We start from the raw sequence: 19,788 nt of genomic DNA, 5'->3' as shown, positions 1-19,788 counted from the left end.
GTCAAAAGAATTGCCCTGAGGACCAGAAGTGTGTGGAGGAGGAGAAAAGAGGCAGCAGGCTAATGGGTAGGGACATGGAAGGGGACCTGGAGTCTTCTCCAATGCAGCAGCATAAACCAGGCAGCCATTGGCAGCTGTGATGCAGGCTTGGCCAGCCAATGGGCAACCCAGCAATGGAGTGCAGAAAGGATGAGCTTTCCTTTTCCATGCGTCTTGCATTTTCCCCACCCGTATCCATCTAAGTCCATTTGAATCAATGGTTATGGATGGGCTGTAACTTTATGTCTGTGTTCCAGTGTGAGCCAGGAACAAGGAAAACAATGTGTGCATAATTATAGCAAAGTTTTTAGGATCAGAAGGTAGACTAGGATAATGAGCTACAATAACCCCATCCAGAAGCTGTATAGCTCTGAATACCAGTTATGGGTTGGGGGTCTAAAGCAAAGGGACACTCTGGTCTCTGGGCTCTGCTCCCAAGACTCCTGATTGGCTAAAATGGTAAATGGGATGCTGGATTTGATAGGCGACCAATCTGGTCAAACAAGATATTCTTATTGTGTTCTTATTTATAAAGAGTTACTCTGGGTCTTAGTTACCATTGGCATTGCTAGGATTTGAGTGGCAAGTGGGCTTTCAGGATAATAGACTGATACAGAAGAAAAGCTTCCCTTTCTAACTTTGAAAGAACAACCTCGCAATTCTTGAGACTGACAACAATTATTGATAGAATGATTCTTCAGTGGGCAAAATCTAAGGGGAGCAGATATGTCCATTACCTTCACTGCTGGCTTGTTAATGGCATTATGGCATTCAATGTGCTGACAGTGTATGGGATTCCATGCTGAAAAACAAAACCACCACTGATAAACACGTAAGCCAATGAACAGCTAAATCTGGATTAGATACAGCAATGAGGGAGGATCCTCCGTAGCAATTAAAGTGACAAGCTCCAGGGCTCAAGTTCAGGTCTTCGACTCCAGACTATTAAAGAAACATTTGCTCTCTGGTACCAGCCCAGCATTTGCCCTTATGCAGCTGTAGCTCAGACAGAATAAGTGATGGCTGAGCATTAAGGTGTGCAACACCTCCAGTTAAATTCATATCTCAAGCAGCCCAGCTGGCAAATAACCCTACCTGAGAATTTAGAGAGCCATTAATGCCTGAGCTGGATTGTAATGACAGTACAGATCATAAGTGCAGAAAGTCTTGGATATCCCAGCGAAATAATTATGCATATTGTTTTTTAAAATGTTTTTAATGGCTAATTCACACACGCAAATTCACCACAGCTTCTGCAACTTCAAGTAATGACTTGCACAAGTCAAAGAGCCTCTGCAGATGAATACAGACATAAGGTAAAAAAAAGAGCCACAGTTTCTTCTCAGCATTACATTTGAATAACAGTCATATATACAGTCACCAACCCTGCCTCCACTTCTTGCCTCTGGTGGGCAGGCTACCTTTAAAAATCAGGGTAAGTACATTTAGCAATTGCTTTATTGTTAAAAATGTGATTAAAAAAAGAAGTAAAAATTGTTCTGTAGATTAGGGGTAAGGTTCTTGACATTAAGGACACTAGCCAATCAGTGCCATCCATACCCTACTTTTTGCACCAAATTATTTTCCCCCCAGAGTTCAACCCTGGAAAGGAAAGGCACATTTGGACTGAACACAGTGGGGAAGCTTCCAAATTGGCCCAACTGCTGAACACATATTACACCTGTCTTCATCCATAGGTCAAACTAGGTGCAGAACATTTGTTAACACCTTACAACATAATGCTCAGCAGTAATGTCAGTGCCCACATTCATCATTGGGAAATCAAGGAATCTATGAACATGTCTAAACCAGCCCTAAATGACAGTGAGAGAGAATGAAGAGGAGGAGAGAAAGAAGAGTTTCTTTTTCCACTGGTCTGGGAAGAAAAATGTCTCCGTCCCCCCATTTAGGAAGGTATAGGCAAGGAATTAGCACGGTTGGCAGATTGACAGGTTCTGTGGCTGATACTGCAGAATCCAGCCATTACATTATAGAATCATAGAATTCAAAGGTACCCAATGGGTCACCTAGTCCAACCCTCTGCTCTAATGGAAACAGTCCTGACTGATACACATTGAAAACCAATCTGAAGGGCGTTGCACACTTTTTCTTGGCAAACGCTCCCAAAACTGAACTTGTTTTAAAGTTAAGAAGCTGGAAACTGTTGTCACCTTGGTTATTCCTTGGGGGGGGGGGAGGATATTAACAGAGAAACACACTATTCCTTGCAAGCACTTACTATATGATGCTAGAAAAACATATAGAAACCATTGCTCAGCAGGGAAATGCAACAGAACTTTCTACATTAGTATCTATGATTAGCATGCAGATGGATAGTGCTTCACTGACCTGTATATTGTAGGCCTCGGTATTCACTTATTGCCCCTGGAGGCTTTAGATTGGGCCAATAGTGGAAAAGCATTTGTACAGCAGGAGGCTTTACTTGAGAGGGCCCATATGCGATTACATACAGCAAATCCTAAAACAAAAGCAGGATCGGCGAGTTCAATTTCAGAAAGTATCAGTCTAAGTCAGGGGTAGTCAAACTGCGGCCCTCCAGATGTCCATGGACTACAATTCCCAGAAGCCCCTGCCAGCAAATGCCCTGGCAGGGGCTTCTGGGAATTGTAGTCCATGGACATCTGGAGGGCCACAGTTTGACTACCCCTGGTCTAAGTGGACGGAACATAGGAAAAAACTGCACCAAAATTTTATAAAAGGAACACTTCCGTCACTGAACGCTCTGGTGAAATCCTAAGTGCATTCATATACATTTCTGTGCTATTAGCTTGTTAAAATACTTATATCCCGATTTTGGTTCCTCAAGATCTCTAAAGCAGTCTGTGGAATACCATTCTTTTAAAATAAACCAAAATCACATACAACCGGCTAAGAAAATGAAACATTTGGAAAGATATTTTTAAAAATACAAAAAGTATCCGTAGAATACTCTCAGAACTCCAAACACATGCTTCAGCAAAAATTTCATCAGGGAAACAAATGTGCCTACTTCCGAGTAATTTTCTTTTAAATATAATGTGGTCCTCATCAGTTAATGAAAAGCTAACTGAAATGGTATCAAATAAATCTTATGAAGAGGAGTAGCCCATATTTGTAATCCACCTTGAGACCCAGCGAGAAAGACGTACTAAAAAATTTACTACTTAATATTCAAGTAAGTGGCCTTGGAGGTATCTTATATGCACTTTGTGTGTATGTATGTAATAATGATAATGATAATCATCATCATCTATCTATGGAGGCTCAGATCACAAAGATAGCCCATAAGGCATTTTACCGCCTTCGCCAAGCAAGGCTACTAGCACCCTACCGTCCCCAGAACACCTGGCCACAGTGATCCAGGCAACAGTCTCTTCCAGACTAGACTTCTGTAACTCGCTGTATGCTGGCCAACCCTATCTCTCACCCAGAAATTGCAACTGGTTCAGAATGCAGCTTGTAGGGTCCTCATGAGGTCATCTTGGAGGGTCTATATCCAGCTGCTGCTGAGGCAGGTTACCAATTAGCTTCTGGATCAGGTTAAAGGTTTTGGTTCTTACTTTTAAGACCATTCGTGGTCTGGGCCCTGCATACCTGAGGGACAGCTTGTCTCCTTATGCCGACAGTGGAGCCCACTGCTCTGTGGGTTTGAATCTATTGGTGGTCCCTGGTCCCTGGGAGGCACGCCTGGCCTCAACCAGGTCCAGAGCCTTTTTGGTTGTGGCCTTGACCTGGTGGAATGAGCTCCCAGGAGAGCAAAGGGCCCTAAAGGAGCTGTCACAGTTCCTCAGGACCTCCAAAATGGAGCTCTTCTGCCAGGCCTTTGGTTGAGGCCAGGGCAGATATAATCGTGGGCCCCTCCTCAGGCTAACCTGGAACACTGGGCTGCTCCTCATAACCCCTGAGACGGGATGCTTTCTGGATTGAACTGAGGGAGGGTCTTGTTCACCACCCTGGCATGCTGGATTAATGTTTATTTGTTGGGTTTTAATGGGGGGGTATTGGGGAAAATGTTTGCAACCCACCATGAGCTGCTTGCAAGAGTAGCGGCCTAGAAATCAAATTATAAATAAAAAAAATAAAAATAAACATTTCAATAAAATATGACTCAAACTTCAGAAAAGGTATCAGACATGCAAACTGTTGTCACTGTTCTGAAGCGACACTTCAGGCAATCTTGGTTTTCAAAGAAAGAAATGCTTCACAACCGTTCCCACAAATAGACTGAGCCACAAACTTACTTTCCACACTTCTTGTTTGTACTTCATAAGGCATTCCAGTAACTGACAGTGATACACTGGATGGGAAAAGACAAATGGAGACAAAACGATTGAAATGCAAAATCAAGGCACAGAGTTGTATCATTTGTCTTGGTTTAATTGAAAGCTGCCTGGCAAGCCAATGCCAACAGAGCAAAAGAACAGCAGTAGGAGTTCTTTGAAGTCAGGGGTGGCCAAACTGTAGCTCTCCAGATGTCCATGGACTACAATTCCCATGAGACCCTGCCAACATGTGCTGGCAGGGGCTCATGGGAATTGTAGTTATGGACATCTGGAGAGACACTGTTTGGCCACCCTTGGGCATTCTTCATTCTGGTAGTCTTCATTCTGTGGTCCCAGAAATATTACGGTCCCCATACCAAGACTCTGAAAGCCAACTCAGATGTTCCTCAAGGATACATGGTATAGTCTTCATAAGCCTGTGCCACCTCAGAATGTGTACAGAAGACAACATCTACAGCTATGTCCTTGTGCCAAACTTCTCCTATATGTGAAAAGCTAGCATGAAGAAGTGAGTTCTTAGCTATGAAGGATATACAAGCATTCACTGTAACATATGAACAGCTCTGCAGTAAAGACCATGAAATAAAATGCTCATTACACAACCCTTTGGATAATCATCAGGTATAAACCTCAGCTCTCTGCCCAATGCCAAATCTGCAGGCATTCAACTGCTTTAACAATCCCCCTCCTGTAAAGAGAGGGGAATTCTTTGGGGAAGCAATTCCAGGCAAAATATAGAAGTAGTGTAATTATATCCTTTATGTATTTTGCTTTCCTTTTGATACGTCAAGGATTGCTGTCTTTTTACTGACGGAGGAGTAATATTACCTGGATACCAGAAGCTCAGTAGATGAAGTTTTTCAGAGTAGTGAAATGTTGCAATGTGAAATGCTTTTCCTGTAGGTTCTTGCTCTTGGATTGTTAAAGGCAAGGAGCTTTTACAGATTAAAATCATGGCCACTTATACACTACACAAGACAACTGAATAGACTTTCATTAATCAAGTTCAGCCCACCTGCTTCATCCTTACTAATCACAAAGAATTTAGCAGATGTAATTTGCCCTTACAGAGGTGCAATGTATGAGCCAATCAACAGTTTTCTGTTTAAAATTAACACACTCTCAAATGTTTCTTAATTATCACTTAATGCCATGGTGATAGAAACTGACATGCTTTCTGCTTTCATGTCTTAAAATAGAATTTTTAGAAGTAGTTCAAAGCTTTTTTAAAAGTTTAAGCAGACATATGCTTGTAACACTGTGAAATCTGTTATCTCCAAACTGCCTGCTCCAGGCTCAGCGATTTCAAAGGACTGTTTTTAAATTCCTTTTCAAAATGCAAATATAAGAAGCATTTCCTGCGGCATCGGCTTTCAAGCATCCCTGCTAAAAATGTTTATGTGCTTTTCAGGTAACATTTCATGGAAGTCTGACAAATGCACAGATTACCAGGAAGACTGATACATACCAGGGTTGGACGTATACTGCATCGCAATCATTAGCATGGAAGAAGCAGACAGATTAACATGAGCCGGAACCCCTTCTCTCCTTGAGGAACCCACTTTAAGGCAAAACAGAGGTTTAGCAGTTAGCAAGGCAGAGTTGCCTTTTGATCATGTAAATTTCAATACGGAATTAATAACATTCAGCCAAACATGGAATTGTAAGCTTGCAAAGGTTTCCCATTGACAGCAGTGATCTGTAACTTGGCTCCGGTGGGTGCCGCAAATGAGTGTCCTGGACCGTTTATGCACTGGGAACTTCACTACCCCAGCTCCTGTGCAGGAGCACAAATCGGGGGCAGATGAGGTGCACTAGGGCAAATGCTCCCCCATGTGAGTGCAGGAAGAGATGGGGCAACCTGCCACGACTAAAACTCCAGCCTGCAGCCTGGCATGAAACCTCCAGTGCGTAAATGGTCCTGGTGCCTATTTGCTTCTTCCCTAAAGTCAATGACAAATCCCAGTTTTTCTCCACCTCAGTGGAAATGGAGTTCTCTTGGAAGACTCCAGGAGGTATCCCCTTCAGGTATGCAGAGGACTGCATTTGAAAACAGCCACCCCAACCACAGAAAGTTGGTCCATTTAGAACTTCCCAATGTTTTGTGATTGCCTCCCATGACAGCCATTCTGTGATCAGTCCTGCCTCCCATCCCAGTCTTCTTGTGAGGAGTCACACCTTCCATGGCCGGCGTTAGGTGATGGTTCTGTTTCTCAAAATTACTACAGTGTTGGTAGGATCAACCAGTTGGGTCCCCTGGTGTAGAGCCTGGGAGACCCAGCTTCAAATCCCATCTCAGCAATATAGCTATAACCTAGAATTAGAATTAGAACTACCAAGATCAGGACCCCCGCTCCTACACAAAAGAGCTCTGGACTGCAGCTGGATGGGGGCGGGGGGGAGAGATGAGAAATTATTCCAATGAAGAGCCATCTTTATGTATTTAATGTACTATGTATTGGGGGGTTTATCGACATGTTGTTTTTATTCTTTTATTGTAAGCCGCTGCGAGTCGCTGAGATGCGGTGATATATAAGTCTAAATATAAATTAATATAAATTAATCTTGGGCCAGCCATTTTTTCTTAGTTTCAGTCTACCTTATAGGGCTGTGAGAACAAAATGTGGTATGGAAAAGAGCCATGAATGCCCCCATATATTCCTTGGAGGATGGCTAGGATAAAGATAAGGAGACAGATCAATCCCAGGCTGTCTCCTTCCAGAAATCTTCTTTGCGTGTGTGTGTACAGCTGGCTTATGGCATCCTATCACAAATTCAACCAACAGACCAATTCTGTCCTGGACAACAGCCAAAGTCATCTCTCTGATTCATATGCAGGCTGGTGATAGCTGGTTGACCAAGGAGTCAGGACTCTTGGAGGATGTTTCTCTTCCATGACTCATAGCTATCTTTTTCTTGATTTGTTGTGTTCCTGACTCAGAGCTACGACAATCATCGGTGCTCTGCAAATAAAATGGGACATCTCTAACCCACAGCACATTGAGTAATTTGAGGCCAAAGGGGCAGCACCTGCATTCACATGAAGGTGAAGATGTTCCGGCTTCATTCTTTCCAGCTTGGTGGAATTGCTTTCTTAAAACCTGACACAAACAGGGCTCGTTTGTACTTCACAACATTTTGAATGAAAACGCTGTAAGATTTAGTTTGTGAGGAGAAAATTGGAGACAATATGTGATTGGGGACAAGAGGAAGTGGTGTTTATATTGAAAGATCGCTCTGATTTGAGTTATATAAGGTATTTGCTGGCACTGTTCAGATGGATTATCAGGGGAGTGGAAACAACACCTTGTTTTTAAACAAAAGTTGCAGTCTTCAGTGGGAAGATGGTTGCAAACTGTGTTGGCTTGATGCAAATCACCAAAAGGTACACTGAAAATATCCATGTTCAGAAACTACTGGAATAGATCCTATCGGTTTTACCTCATCCCCTTCCCATGACAGCCTCCATGGTGGCTGCATGTCATTGTGTCTTTCTCATATGGAATTATTCTCCAGGGCCAATCAGGAGCCCAACAAATGCACCCATACGACTAGTGAAACCAATAGATTGGACCTAAATCAATTTGAAAAGGATTCCCCCAACAGAAGTGGCACTTTCTCCTGGGAAAAAGCTACTTCCTTTGGAGGAAGCATCCTTGGGCTAGAGGAAGTCTTCGAAAAGTGAGTTACATCCACTAAACTTAGACCATACTATTCAGGATTGCATCAGAACTTTGCTGAGTGGAGAAAGACAGTAAAAATCCAGTTAATAGCAATAGCAATAGCAATAACAGTAACAATAATATACAACTCTTGTCTTTTTTGTCCATTCTTTTGTACTTAGAAACAGTGCAAACAGAAGTTTCTGTACTTAACTAGGAAATATTTATATTTTTATAATAAACTATCTGTGATGAAATAACAAAGCATATATCTATTTCCTGCTTTGTCTCTTGGCCTAAATCATATCCTAGGGCTGCCTACCACAGCTGGCAATCTGCAGAAGGACTGAGGGGGCCAGGGCCAAGCACACCCTCTCATGCCCTTATGCAACCTCACTTCTAGAGAAAAAACAGAAGGAACATCATAATCTCTATGGTTAGACCACAGAGTTCTGGGTGAATCCTCGAGTGTCCCTCCTAGTCATGACATCACTTCTGTTTCCTCACCAGAAGCAATGTTGCATTTTAGCTTGCTCCTTCCACTCCCCCCCCCCTATTTTTTCCACAGTGGCCTATTTTTCCCACAGTAGAGAAATGTGGTATATCTTCTTCTTCATATTCAAAAGACAGTCAAAAGAGCAAATGCTGATTTGTAAGGTAAAGGTAAAGGTATCCCCTGTGCAAGCACCGGGTCATGTCTGACCCTTGGGGTGACATCCTCTAGCGTTTTCATGGCAGACTCAATACGGGGTGGTTTGCCAGTGCCTTCCTCAGTCATTACCGTTTACCCCACAGCAAGCTGGGTACTCATTTTACCGACCTCGGAAGGATGGAAGGCTGAGTGAGCCTTGAGCCGGCTGCTGGGATTGAACTCCCAGCCTCATGGGCAGAGCTTTCAGACTGCATGTCTGCTGCCTTACCACTCTGCGCCACAAGAGGCTCAGAGGGAATTAACTTGTGCTTTGGGATAATAATTCATAAATGACGAAGCAGTGCTAAGAGTACACAGAAAATGGAGCGCTTCATTGCTGCTATCATTTTGAAGCATAAAAGGGCTTCTGATTGCCCTCAGTGAGAGCTCCCTATAGAGGAGGATCTGCGTACTAACAAACACTATCATTGGGAGCTTCTAATGGGAACTCCTGCACACATGGAGCTCCCTAAATCAACAGGATGCTCTCAAAGCTGCCACAGAAACCAACATGAAGCATTTGAATGGCACTGGAAGAGTAGTGTTTTTTATCTATTCCTTAAAGAAATCCACACAAAAGATACTTGGCTGGTTCTAAAGTTTCAACAGAGCAAAGTTCATGAATGCAATTTTCCTCCCCCCCCCCCCCCCAACACACACACCCCTTTTACTATAGCTCACTGCCTGGAACAACCTTCAGGAATTTTATACAGGACAAAATGGGGGTCCACAGGAGGAGGGGGAAACCAGCAAAAATCAGCCACTTGTTCTGTCACCAAATTGCCAGTCTGCAAGTATACGAATCAACAGAAGACCCTCCCTTTGTGTCCAACCCACAGATCTTCCACAAACACAGAAAGCTGTCACTTCACCTCTATCCTTGTTTGGACCTTAATCAGTTCTTGAAAACTGCCCAGGCAGGACAAGGAACATATCGCAAGGCAACAGGTTAGGAGATGCATTATCAGGACTGTGAATCGATAGAATGAACCAAGCCCTACAGTTGCAGAAAAAAACCCTTGCATAGCCTAACTCCCTTTGATCAGCTGCAATCAAAATTGTGTGCATCTCTTGGTGGTGGTTGGGTCATCCCCAGCCTAAACTCTAGAGACAGTTTCAGAGGCTAGCGATATTGTTCTGTTCAAGCTCAGTAGCACTTGAGAGACCAACACGATTTTGGGGGTTATATCTGATGAAGGAAGCTTTGACCTTTAGAAGCTCATACCTTGAAAATCTTCTCCGTTTCTAAGGCCCTACTGGATTCAATCTTTCTGTTCTAAATCTGTTCTTTCTCATTCTCGTATAAGTAAGCATGGCAGTACATTTGGGGGGCTGTTTCTGATTCACAAGATGGATTCACACCCCTGGAGGCAAAGCGAATGCTGGCAGGGGCTCCTGGGAATTGTAGTCCATGGACATCGGGAGGGCTGCAGTTTGACTACCCCTGGTCTATGGTCTCAGTACAGAAGAAGGACCTGCAGTTCTCTTTTAGAAATGTAACTGGAAGCTACTTTTAGAAATGTAACTGGAAGCTACTTACGTATCGCCATGGGCAAGAAGGAGGTGCTGAGGTATTCTATGATATCCTTATGGAGAAATGGTGGGAACGTGGCTAAAGTGGAAATCATTGTATACGGCAAAGTACTCAAGATGTCATCACTGAGAAAGGGTAGCAAACATGTTGTCGTGTAAAAAATTGACTGTCCAAGATCTGTGAAAAGCACATAAAGAATATCAATTCCCGGTTAAAACATAAAGCCTACCCTACAACTACCTATTCCTGAAAAATCGTTGTCTCTATTTTGTCCTTTTCAGGGACATGTGGTTAAAACTTTCTTAGTGTGAGCTGCTAGCACGGTTACTCATCTGGATCCAGTTCTCTCCTCAGTATCCGCCAGTGTTTAAGCAGCATCTGGACAGATACTTATCTTGGATGCTATAGGCTGATCCTGCATTGAGCAGGGGATTGGACTAGATGGCCTGTATGGCCCCTTCCTACTCTATGGTTCTATTCTATTATTCTGCCCCAAGTTAAGCCCCTGAGAGGATAGTTGGATGCATCTTGTCCTTAATGCACATGTTGCCAAAGCCCTGTTCTGCAGGGCTTGCAAAACAGAGTTGTTCTGCCAGGCCTATGTTTGAGGCCTGAAAATGACATCTAATGCCTGCTGGCCTCCCTGCCTGAACTCACCCATTTAGCAGGGCAGAGTGACATCTCTCAGGCTGATGTTGCGCAAGTATATCTTGAACTGCTAATAACATAACAGGAGAATTCTGTTCTTGAAACAGGAGCACACTCTCTCCCGGCTTTCAAATCAGTAGGAAGCAGGCAAGAGCACACTAAATGAATGCAGCATAACCAATGTATGTCTGCCTGCAGTGGATGGTAGTGGGGAATACTGAGATTGGGCCTCCTTGATACAAGAATCGGTGTTACTATGGCATCCCTGTTTTCCTCTGTGAAAAGTTGAAGGGTAATTTATAACCAAAATACAAGATGGTGTCCCATGTTTTAGATCAGGGGCAGTCAACCTGTGGTCCTCCAGATGTCCATGGACTACAATTCCCATGAGCCCCTGCCAGCAAATGCTGGCAGGGAGTCAAGGTAATTGTAGTTCATGGACATCTGGAGGACCACAGATTGACTACCCCTGTTTTAGATCCTGATGAGGTAGATTCAGCCTGGAAGGGAAGGCTCTAAGAAATATTTTGGGGAGAAAACAATTTGAACAACCATGACAAAGGAAGCCAAAAGCATAAACTCTTGTAACATAATGCCAGTTTATCAGTTGCCCTAACCAAAATGAAGTGGGGAGAGGGAAAAGAGAGTGGAGGAGTTGATCCAGAAGCAGGTCCAAATACTGATGAACACAACATCTGTAGACAAATCCCTTCTACAGCAAGATATTCAAAGATGTACTAAATCCGTTTGATAGACACCATAGACCTTAAAACGCAATGGCCTGTATCCCACAGGTGAGGGAGACACCAAATCTTGCTAGGTTTAGAAGGGCACGTAAGGCCGTCCTCCTCCAGACAGCAATTGCATTTCTGGTAGATCTGCCTGTGAATTTGTGGATCCTGGCTGTCTCTTGACTCTTGGGCATGTTAAGTCTGAATATTTTTAAACTGGTAAATGGTAGGCTTTTAATTCTGTTCATTTATGCCTTTGCAATTTGGTTGCTAGACCGTTCTCTGCGCTGAGTCCTTGCAGGTAAGGCAAGACAGAACTGTTTTAAAATAAATACAGACATATTCTCAGAACCCCACAAGCACACCCCACACACACACATACACACAAAATCACAAACTGCTGGGCAAATGTTGGTTCAAGGTCTTCTCTCCAGTCCTCAAGGCCTTTGTGGCGCTGTTGTTCTGACTGTGGTTCTTCTTTCAGGCTGTCCCAGCCATCAGGGGAAAGCATCCCTACACCATGCACATGCTTCAGGATTCGACTGTCCGTTTTACCATCAGTCAGCATGGCAAAAATGCTCCTATTTGCTTTCATAGCAATGTCAATTTAGTATTTGTTCTTTGTGAAGCCCCTTCCTATTTCTGAACAGGATCTAATTGTTACCCTTGCAATCCCTGAAAGTCTCTGAATGCAGGATATAGCAATCTGATTGGTTTCCTTTTTCATTATTGTTCCAAAGGGAGAAGTAGATAGCTTCGAATTTCAGTAAGTATTGCCACAGACTATAAAATTTACAGTGGAAACAGTGGCTCCGGACTCACCTTCAGGGTGATTTGATGCAATACAAGGATTAAAGCATCGTGTTACATTTAAAATGCTTTCAAGATTTTAATTAGGTTTTTAAACTTGCACTTTTGGACACACAAGCTACTTTCTCTCCCCCCACAAACACAGTACAGCTGACAGGGGAAAGACAAAAAAAGATCCTCTTCCATCTCTGGAACAACAGAAGAGTACAGACATGTTCTTGAAGCATCTTCTCTGAAAATATATCTCAAAGGAATGACAGTATAGTAACCAGGAAAGGGATCCGTCTCCTGCAATCTAACTTGGGCCAGTTCCATCTGTTACCTCAGAATTTTACCAGTTAATTTCCAGTCTGAACTCTACCTCCTAATTTCCAGGTTTTGGTTTGTTCTCTCAGAACATCTGCCATTATTTTCCTTGCCATCACTCACATCAAGCCATGAAATTACTGACAGACACATCAACATAGTGGCGGTACCCTGGAAATATAAGATCTCAGTGCATTTATGACAAAAGGGAGGAAGGCCAGCATTTGTGGAGATAGGTCCACTGGAAGTCTTCTCTAGGGTGGTTCACAGTCTGAATGGACTATGTAGATCAAACCCCAGAGGGTTCTTGCCTCAGACAGAATTCCATGGAGTCTCTTCATCAAGTGAAGAGGAATCAATTGAAATGCAAGTGTGTGTGAAGGTGAGAACCATCCCACAAACAGGATTTCCAGAAGAGGAAAAGGAAACGGGCCTTGACCTCATAACATGGTTGAATTTGTAGATTACATTAGACATTTGACAAAGAACCATTCCTACAGTATTTATAAATAAGTCTAGGCATGCATTCAGGCATATACATTTTCACATTTATTAAACAGTACATAACATGACATTGCGGCCAGCGTTCGATCTCTTGGCAGAATTTAGAGCAATACAAATTTACACTCCTGTTTAATATCTGTTAATATTTCTATAGCTTAGTCCAGATTCAGCATATAGATCCAACCTATTGTACTTATTATTGTACTTATTGTTTGTTTTCATTGGTTTTTATTGTACTTATTGTTTGTTTTTCCTTTATTGTTGATTTTTTTTTTACAATCTGCCTTGAGTCTCTGTGAGGAAAGCAGGCCATTTGCGAAACAGATACAGAAAAGCAGATCTGTGCCCATTCGAATCTGCCCCTTTCCTAAGCCTTCCTCCATTTCCCCAGGCATCAAGTTGAAGGTAAAGCTCCAAAGGTCCACTTACCATGTTGACCATGTTGAAGTAAAGGAACTAGATCCAGCAGTGTCACCAATGTCACGTATAGTCCTTGATAGTCCAATGATGGGTAGTCTGATAACTGAGCATCACGACTTTGCTGGCCGCGTTCAGTGGGAGCATCTCGCAGGACGCTGTAAAGGAGGGAGCGAGTAACAGTAGGGTTGATGGAACTGACCTGTGGTCTTAGAGATGGGGTGAGTGGGAATGGCACAGGAAAAAGACACATGGTCATGGGCACTGTCAAATTGGAGGCATCTTGATTCTCCTTCTTCCCTGTGCGGGACAAAATGCTGTTGGGGGGACAAAGAAAAAAAAGAGACAACAAAGACACAAAGAACAGCACATTACATTGAAATGACACTATAAAACAAATAATAAAACTCCAGATACATCCCACATGAGATGCAATTGTCACCAATATCAGTGCCATCTTGCAAAATCTAGCAACCGTTCGCTCCCATGCTTTGGAGAAAAGGCTATTCAGAATTGCTACTTGTGGGAAATTTCCATTGCATCTCATGTGTTATCTGGTTCATAAGGAGCAAAAATATAAAAAAATGCATGTTTCAGTGCCATACCCATGTTTCACAGTTCAGGGAAATTTGATGCAATTTGCTGCAGAAGTGGGTGGCAGGGAGCAGAAGAGCATCATAATCTAATTGTATGAAATTTGATTGCATTGTTTAAAAAAAAAAGAAAGCCTGGAGCGTTTGAATACCATCACTGGAGACCAGGGAGGAATTACGTGCAAAAAATAGGTGTGGCACTTGCAGAAACATGTTTTTAGCAAAGAATAAACATGTGCGTTTGTTAAGAGAGCCTTAAAAATCACATGTTTATTGCGTCAAAATAATGTCTGTATGTATTTTCATGATACTGTTTCGCAACATTCCGTCAGTATCATCTGAGATAATGAGATTTCAAACAGGCACATGGATTTAGAAATAATATAATATTTCTAAAAATGTTAGCTAATCTACGTTTGGAAAAGCTTTAAAAATAATATATTGTGGATGGGGCTGCAGCGTATGTTTTGTGAGCTAATGAAAATGGTGGTTTCTGTGTGCTTTTAATTGGGGGGGGGGAGGAAACATCCTACTTTACAAATACAAACACCGGGTTGGGGGGGGGTCCATAAGTGGTCACTTTTAAAATCTAAGGGCTACGCAAGCATTACCCGTTATAGAACTGCATATCAGACACGGGACTTATACATTTCTAATGCTACTTACGTAACTTATTCAACAAACTCACTACAGACTAAAGGAGAAATAGTTTAAAATAATTAAAAGGCTCGGTGGGCGTACAAAGGAAGGCTGAGTCAATCAGATTGCTCTGCCTTTGGAATATCGTTGCAAGCAAATGAATCAAATTTCCTGAAATAACAGGGTTTTTCAAAACAGATTGATATAAATGCTGCCAAAGTATCAAAACTATCGGCCGCAATCCAGCAGAAGCGTAGCACTTTTAAAACCAATGGATTTCAACAAGAGAATTAAATATGGACACCGTCAAAGCTTCCCACACGGTGAGCTCAAAAGGGTTTGGAGAAGCACTTAACTTGGGCTGGATTGAGGGCATAGTTCCCCTCCCAGCCCACCCAGAGACATTCAAGAATGGTCTTCTTCAAACATACTATAGTAGCAATACGTCAAACCACAGAACCAGTTTTTGGTGTACATTTTGCAGGGAGGGGATATATTTTGAAGATCTGAACTGTCAGCCTGACTCTGCACCTACAAATGTCTCTAGATAATCCTCCTTTGAGGGAGAGGGGATCCTGTTCTATTAGGCTCCTCGGAAAGAAGGTGGGGCTGATTTGGGAAGACCATTGCTATGTACATTGCACAGACCTTGAAGCTTGTCTTGCTCATGGGGAAGCAAAGCATACTTTCATTAGCGGGGGGGGGGGGGACCTGAAGACCTGGGACCTTTCTGCATACATTGGATAATCCACTTTCAGTGCACTTTAGAAATAGATTTTCCTCTTTTTGCACAGAGAAAAGCCAGCTGCAAAAGCACAGGGTTATCCAACGTGTGTGGGTCCCGGACAGTCTGTGTGAGAAAGTTACAAATGGACTTAAACCACTGCAGGGGCAGGGGCTTGTTTCTCGGCCACGCAGCCGAGGCAGTGGAGGCATCCTTGATCTCTAAGCAAGCAGGAGCCCATCTCCCATGGTGTACATAAGGGATGGAGGCAATCAACAATGCAAATCCCATCCAAACAAATAGGAGCTGCACTGCATGCCATGCTGCACCCATCTCTGGGCTGGGAGATTCCTAGAGAGTGGGGGTGGGGAATAAAACCTAGGAAGGGCAGAGTTGGGGGAGGATACAGTTCCATAGAGTCCAGCCACCAGAGGAGCCATTTTCTCCCACAGCAAACTGATCTCTGTAGTCTACCACTCCAGGAGATCTCCAGGTTCTACCTGGAGCTTGGCAACCTTAGTCTGTTTACTGTGCCTTCTGCAGATTTCAAATTCCTTTTGGTTCTCGTTTCCCAAGACCCAGTCAAAGAAAATCATCTGGTATTAAAGCATGTATGAAATTAGGCAAGTCAATCTAACATTCACTGTTGTAATCATGGCATTAATTTTTAAAAAATTAAGAGAGCAGATTGTTCTGATGGCTTTTGTTTAATTTGACTCAATTTCCAGTGCTACACTTGTCAGCTTCCTTTGCTATTAATGTTCCTTCTGTCCCTCACCAGCAGAATCCGGTTGCGTTCTCATTTGGCAACAATAGGTATTAGTCATCATTTTCAGAAAATGTAAGGAGCTCAAGGCCAACTGGTTGGGCAAGGCCATCCGCCTCCATGTGGAATGGAAGCCCTAAGAGACTACATGTCCCAGCATGCAATTCTCCATCTTCCTCTAGCTTGATTTTATCAAGAACAAGAATTACATCTTCTAAAGCAGGGATAGTCAACCTGTGGTCCTCCAGATGTTCATGGACTACAATTCCTATGAGCCCCTGCCAGCATTTGCTGTTCTAAAGGACCCAGGATCTGGGTGTTAGCATCTTGCCACCCTCATTGTCACCTCAGTCATTTCTGTTTTAATGACTGAATAATGTAATTTGGACAGGTGTCAAAGGGTCTCTACTGATCACAGGACAACAGGAGCTATAAAATTAAGGCCTCCCTCATCCTTTCCCCCAAATAAATTTGGGAGTTGCAGCCTGAAGAGCGTGGGCTTTGAGTAGGGGAGAAGCTTCAATGGGTGGGGGGCAGATGGGGGGCAGATGGGAGGGAGGAGGAACCAAGGAGGAGATCAGGTAAGTGAGAGGAATGGGGGAGGGATGGGGGAGGAGTTTGTGTGTTTGTGTGTTTGTGTGTATGTCTTAGAGAGGGGGAGTGGGACCAAAGAGCCCCTGAGCAGGTACATGTTCCACATACCTTGTGAGAGTTGAGTTGTCACTAATTTTTTAATACGACTGGGAAAGTGGATATGATGCATAGGATGCATATTTATATGAATATGTGCATTATGTGAGTAGGTGGGCAAAAGAGACTGTCGGCGCTTGGCTCTCGTGGCCCTTTCTTGCATGCCCAGGGAAATGCCAATCGCCACTTTGGGATCGGGAAGTGAATTTTTTCCAGGCCAGACTGGCTAGGGTTTCTGGTGGGCATGGAATTGGGGTCACTGTGGGTGGGCAGGTAGTTGTAAATTTCCTGCATTCTGCAGGGGGTTGAACTAGATGACCCTGCATGTACCTTCCAACTCTATGATTCTATGCATGTGATATCTTTATATGTGTCTGTACTTTATGTGTGTGTGCGCACTGGATGTGTCTGTATATGTATGTGTGTCTGTCTCCGTCCTCCTCCATTCACCACTTGAACTTACTGAACTTTCTGGTGAGTCCTTAATTAAACTCCAAGAATTCCAAGGCAGTTAGAGTCCTGAGAAAGATAACACTAGACTGCCTTCTGATTATTATTATTATTATTATTATTATTATTATTATTATTATTATTATTATTATTATTATTATTATTATTATTATTATTATTATTTAATTTATTGCCTGCCACTCCTGAGTGGCTCGTGGCAGATTGCAGAAAGTGCAACTAAAACCCTGTTCTAATTGTCAAATATTCTTATGCTATCATTTATTCCTTACTATAGCAGACATTTTAAAATTCCGGCTTAAAATTGCATTATTTGATAGCTAAGAAAAATCGATTTAAATCTTTTGATTTTTTAAAAAGTTGTCCAATTAACAGGGCAACTTTTAAAATTGTCTATCTTTTTTCATGCAAGTACAGCTAGCACTGCAAGCAGCCTGCGTTGTCTTAGCAAAAGTGCTCTTTATTCTGAAATTAAGGAGGGAGTCTCTTCTACGATGGTAGATCATGCAACCATGACCTGAACCATTTAAAATGTTGGGTTTTTTTTCCTTTTATTGTAACTGATTTCCCCATATGCAAATTTAAGCAGTTCCCTAATACCTATGAAAAATCATACTGTTAGTCAACTAAGAGTTCTTTAATAATAAAGGCCTGTTTTCAGTATACTATTTTTGTCTCTGCACAGATCTTATAGCCTTATTGGAAGCCAGACTGAAATTTGATATGGCCATGCCATCTTAATGTCACCTTTTGAGACACCTGTACTTTTAAGTCACCTGTACCTTTAAAAGACATGATAAATCAAATACCACTCTGGCCATGCCCTGCATTGAGGTGGGGGGAAGGGGTGTGGTTTGCTAGTAGAATGCAAAAGGGAGGAATACAGGTGTCAAGCCTTAGCGCATACAGATGTGCAACTTGGGGGGCAGGCAATCGCTATTTAAAGAACCCATGCTCCCCCTCCGATCTGACAAGGCAGTTTTTATCATCCTTACACTAGGAAAAGATTTTCATGTTGATTTCTGCCTGTCATTGAGCCATCACTTCCAAAAGAGATATGTACGACTGTCCTGTATAGCAGGGGTAGTCAACCTGCAGTCCTCCAGATGTTCATGGACTACAATTCCCAATGAGCCCCTGCCAGCGTTTGCTGACAGGGGCTCATGGGAACATCTGGAGGACCACAGGTTGACTACCCCTGCTGTATAGTGTACAGTGACAAAGCCTTTCAGGGGAACAAACATTTGTTGTCCAACAAAAATAACATTGCATGCTGGAACTTGTAGTCAGTTAACTTATACACCTTTACACAGACCAGTTTACCAGGCACAGTGCAGAAATTTGGGTACAGCCTCCAAGGAAGAGAGGACTGGGTTATTCTTCCAGTCCCTACACATTACTATTTTTCAGAGGTAGAAAAAACACCAGATGATTTGCACCCTTTGCTAGGGTGACCAGATGGAAAGAAAAAGGGATTTCAGTCATTGACCTAAAAAAGAATGCCAGCAGATATTCTGCACTTGCTCAATTGCCTTCTATCTTGCCTTCTTTATAGCTGATCACCCTAGATACTATGACATTAAAGAAAATCTATATGAGTGACAGAAATTCTGAAGCTGGCCTTCCCAAATTTCATTAAAACTGCAGGCACAGGAGCTGCAATTTTTGTAGCACCTATGATTTTTGTAACACCTGGGGTGATTCCCACTGGGCCTGCACACATCTAAGGGCTAGGTCATTAGTAGTTGTGGTTTCTATGAAGAAAGGCATTGTTTCTCCTGCCTTGAACTTATAGGGCATTTGTTATATTTGAAATCATTCTTCAGATTGGGGAAGGAAAGCTGGAAATGAGCAATGCATGAAAACTCAATTCACGCTTGATGCAGAAAAATGCTTTCACCCAAAGATAAACTTAAGGAGGAGCTCAATGAACCAATGTGTTATGCGCTGTGTGGGGTGATTTTCATGTGATGTTTTGTTTGTCAAAAAATAAAATGCAAATTCTTTACGCTTTTGCCCTCAACTGAAACCATGTCAGCCCAATCCCCTCCCCCAAATTTGTTACACCCTCAAGATGTCTGCAAGTCAAAGGATCATGTTCAACCCTGGTGTGACTCGAAAGAAGCCAATTGAAATCATAATAACCAGTGAACTACATTACCCCCCAAAGCTAATATGCTGCTAATTTCCATTCAAGTGGCCTTTGTTTATGAACTAACTAGAAGAATTCCATCTGAACGTTCTTACTGTGCAATTACCTATCAAATGTGTTCAACAGGAAAA

The 19,788-nt window shown here is 42.7% G+C and overlaps 1 protein-coding gene across 2 annotated transcripts in view; it reads right to left on the bottom strand.

The window, feature by feature from the left end:
- The window catches only part of UNC79 (unc-79 subunit of NALCN channel complex), a 144,480-nt gene that overhangs the window by 116,501 nt on the left and 8,191 nt on the right, over window positions 1-19,788 (bottom strand). For both annotated transcript variants that reach the window (XR_013228570.1, XM_077323544.1), the window contains exons 3-8: window positions 13,638-13,942; window positions 10,216-10,386; window positions 5,791-5,883; window positions 4,281-4,336; window positions 2,389-2,518; window positions 777-841 (exon numbers count right to left, since the gene is read on the bottom strand). Coding sequence is in view for 1 of the 2 variants with exons in the window: in XM_077323544.1 (XP_077179659.1) it covers window positions 777-841; window positions 2,389-2,518; window positions 4,281-4,336; window positions 5,791-5,883; window positions 10,216-10,386; window positions 13,638-13,942 (820 nt within the window). In the remaining variant the exon portion in view is untranslated. The remainder of the gene's footprint in view (window positions 1-776; window positions 842-2,388; window positions 2,519-4,280; window positions 4,337-5,790; window positions 5,884-10,215; window positions 10,387-13,637; window positions 13,943-19,788) is intronic.

Source organism: Paroedura picta, chromosome 2 (genome assembly GCF_049243985.1).
Source record: "Paroedura picta isolate Pp20150507F chromosome 2, Ppicta_v3.0, whole genome shotgun sequence".
Classification (NCBI taxonomy): Eukaryota; Metazoa; Chordata; class Lepidosauria; order Squamata; family Gekkonidae; genus Paroedura; species Paroedura picta.
This window is presented reverse-complemented; position numbering and strand designations above follow the sequence as displayed.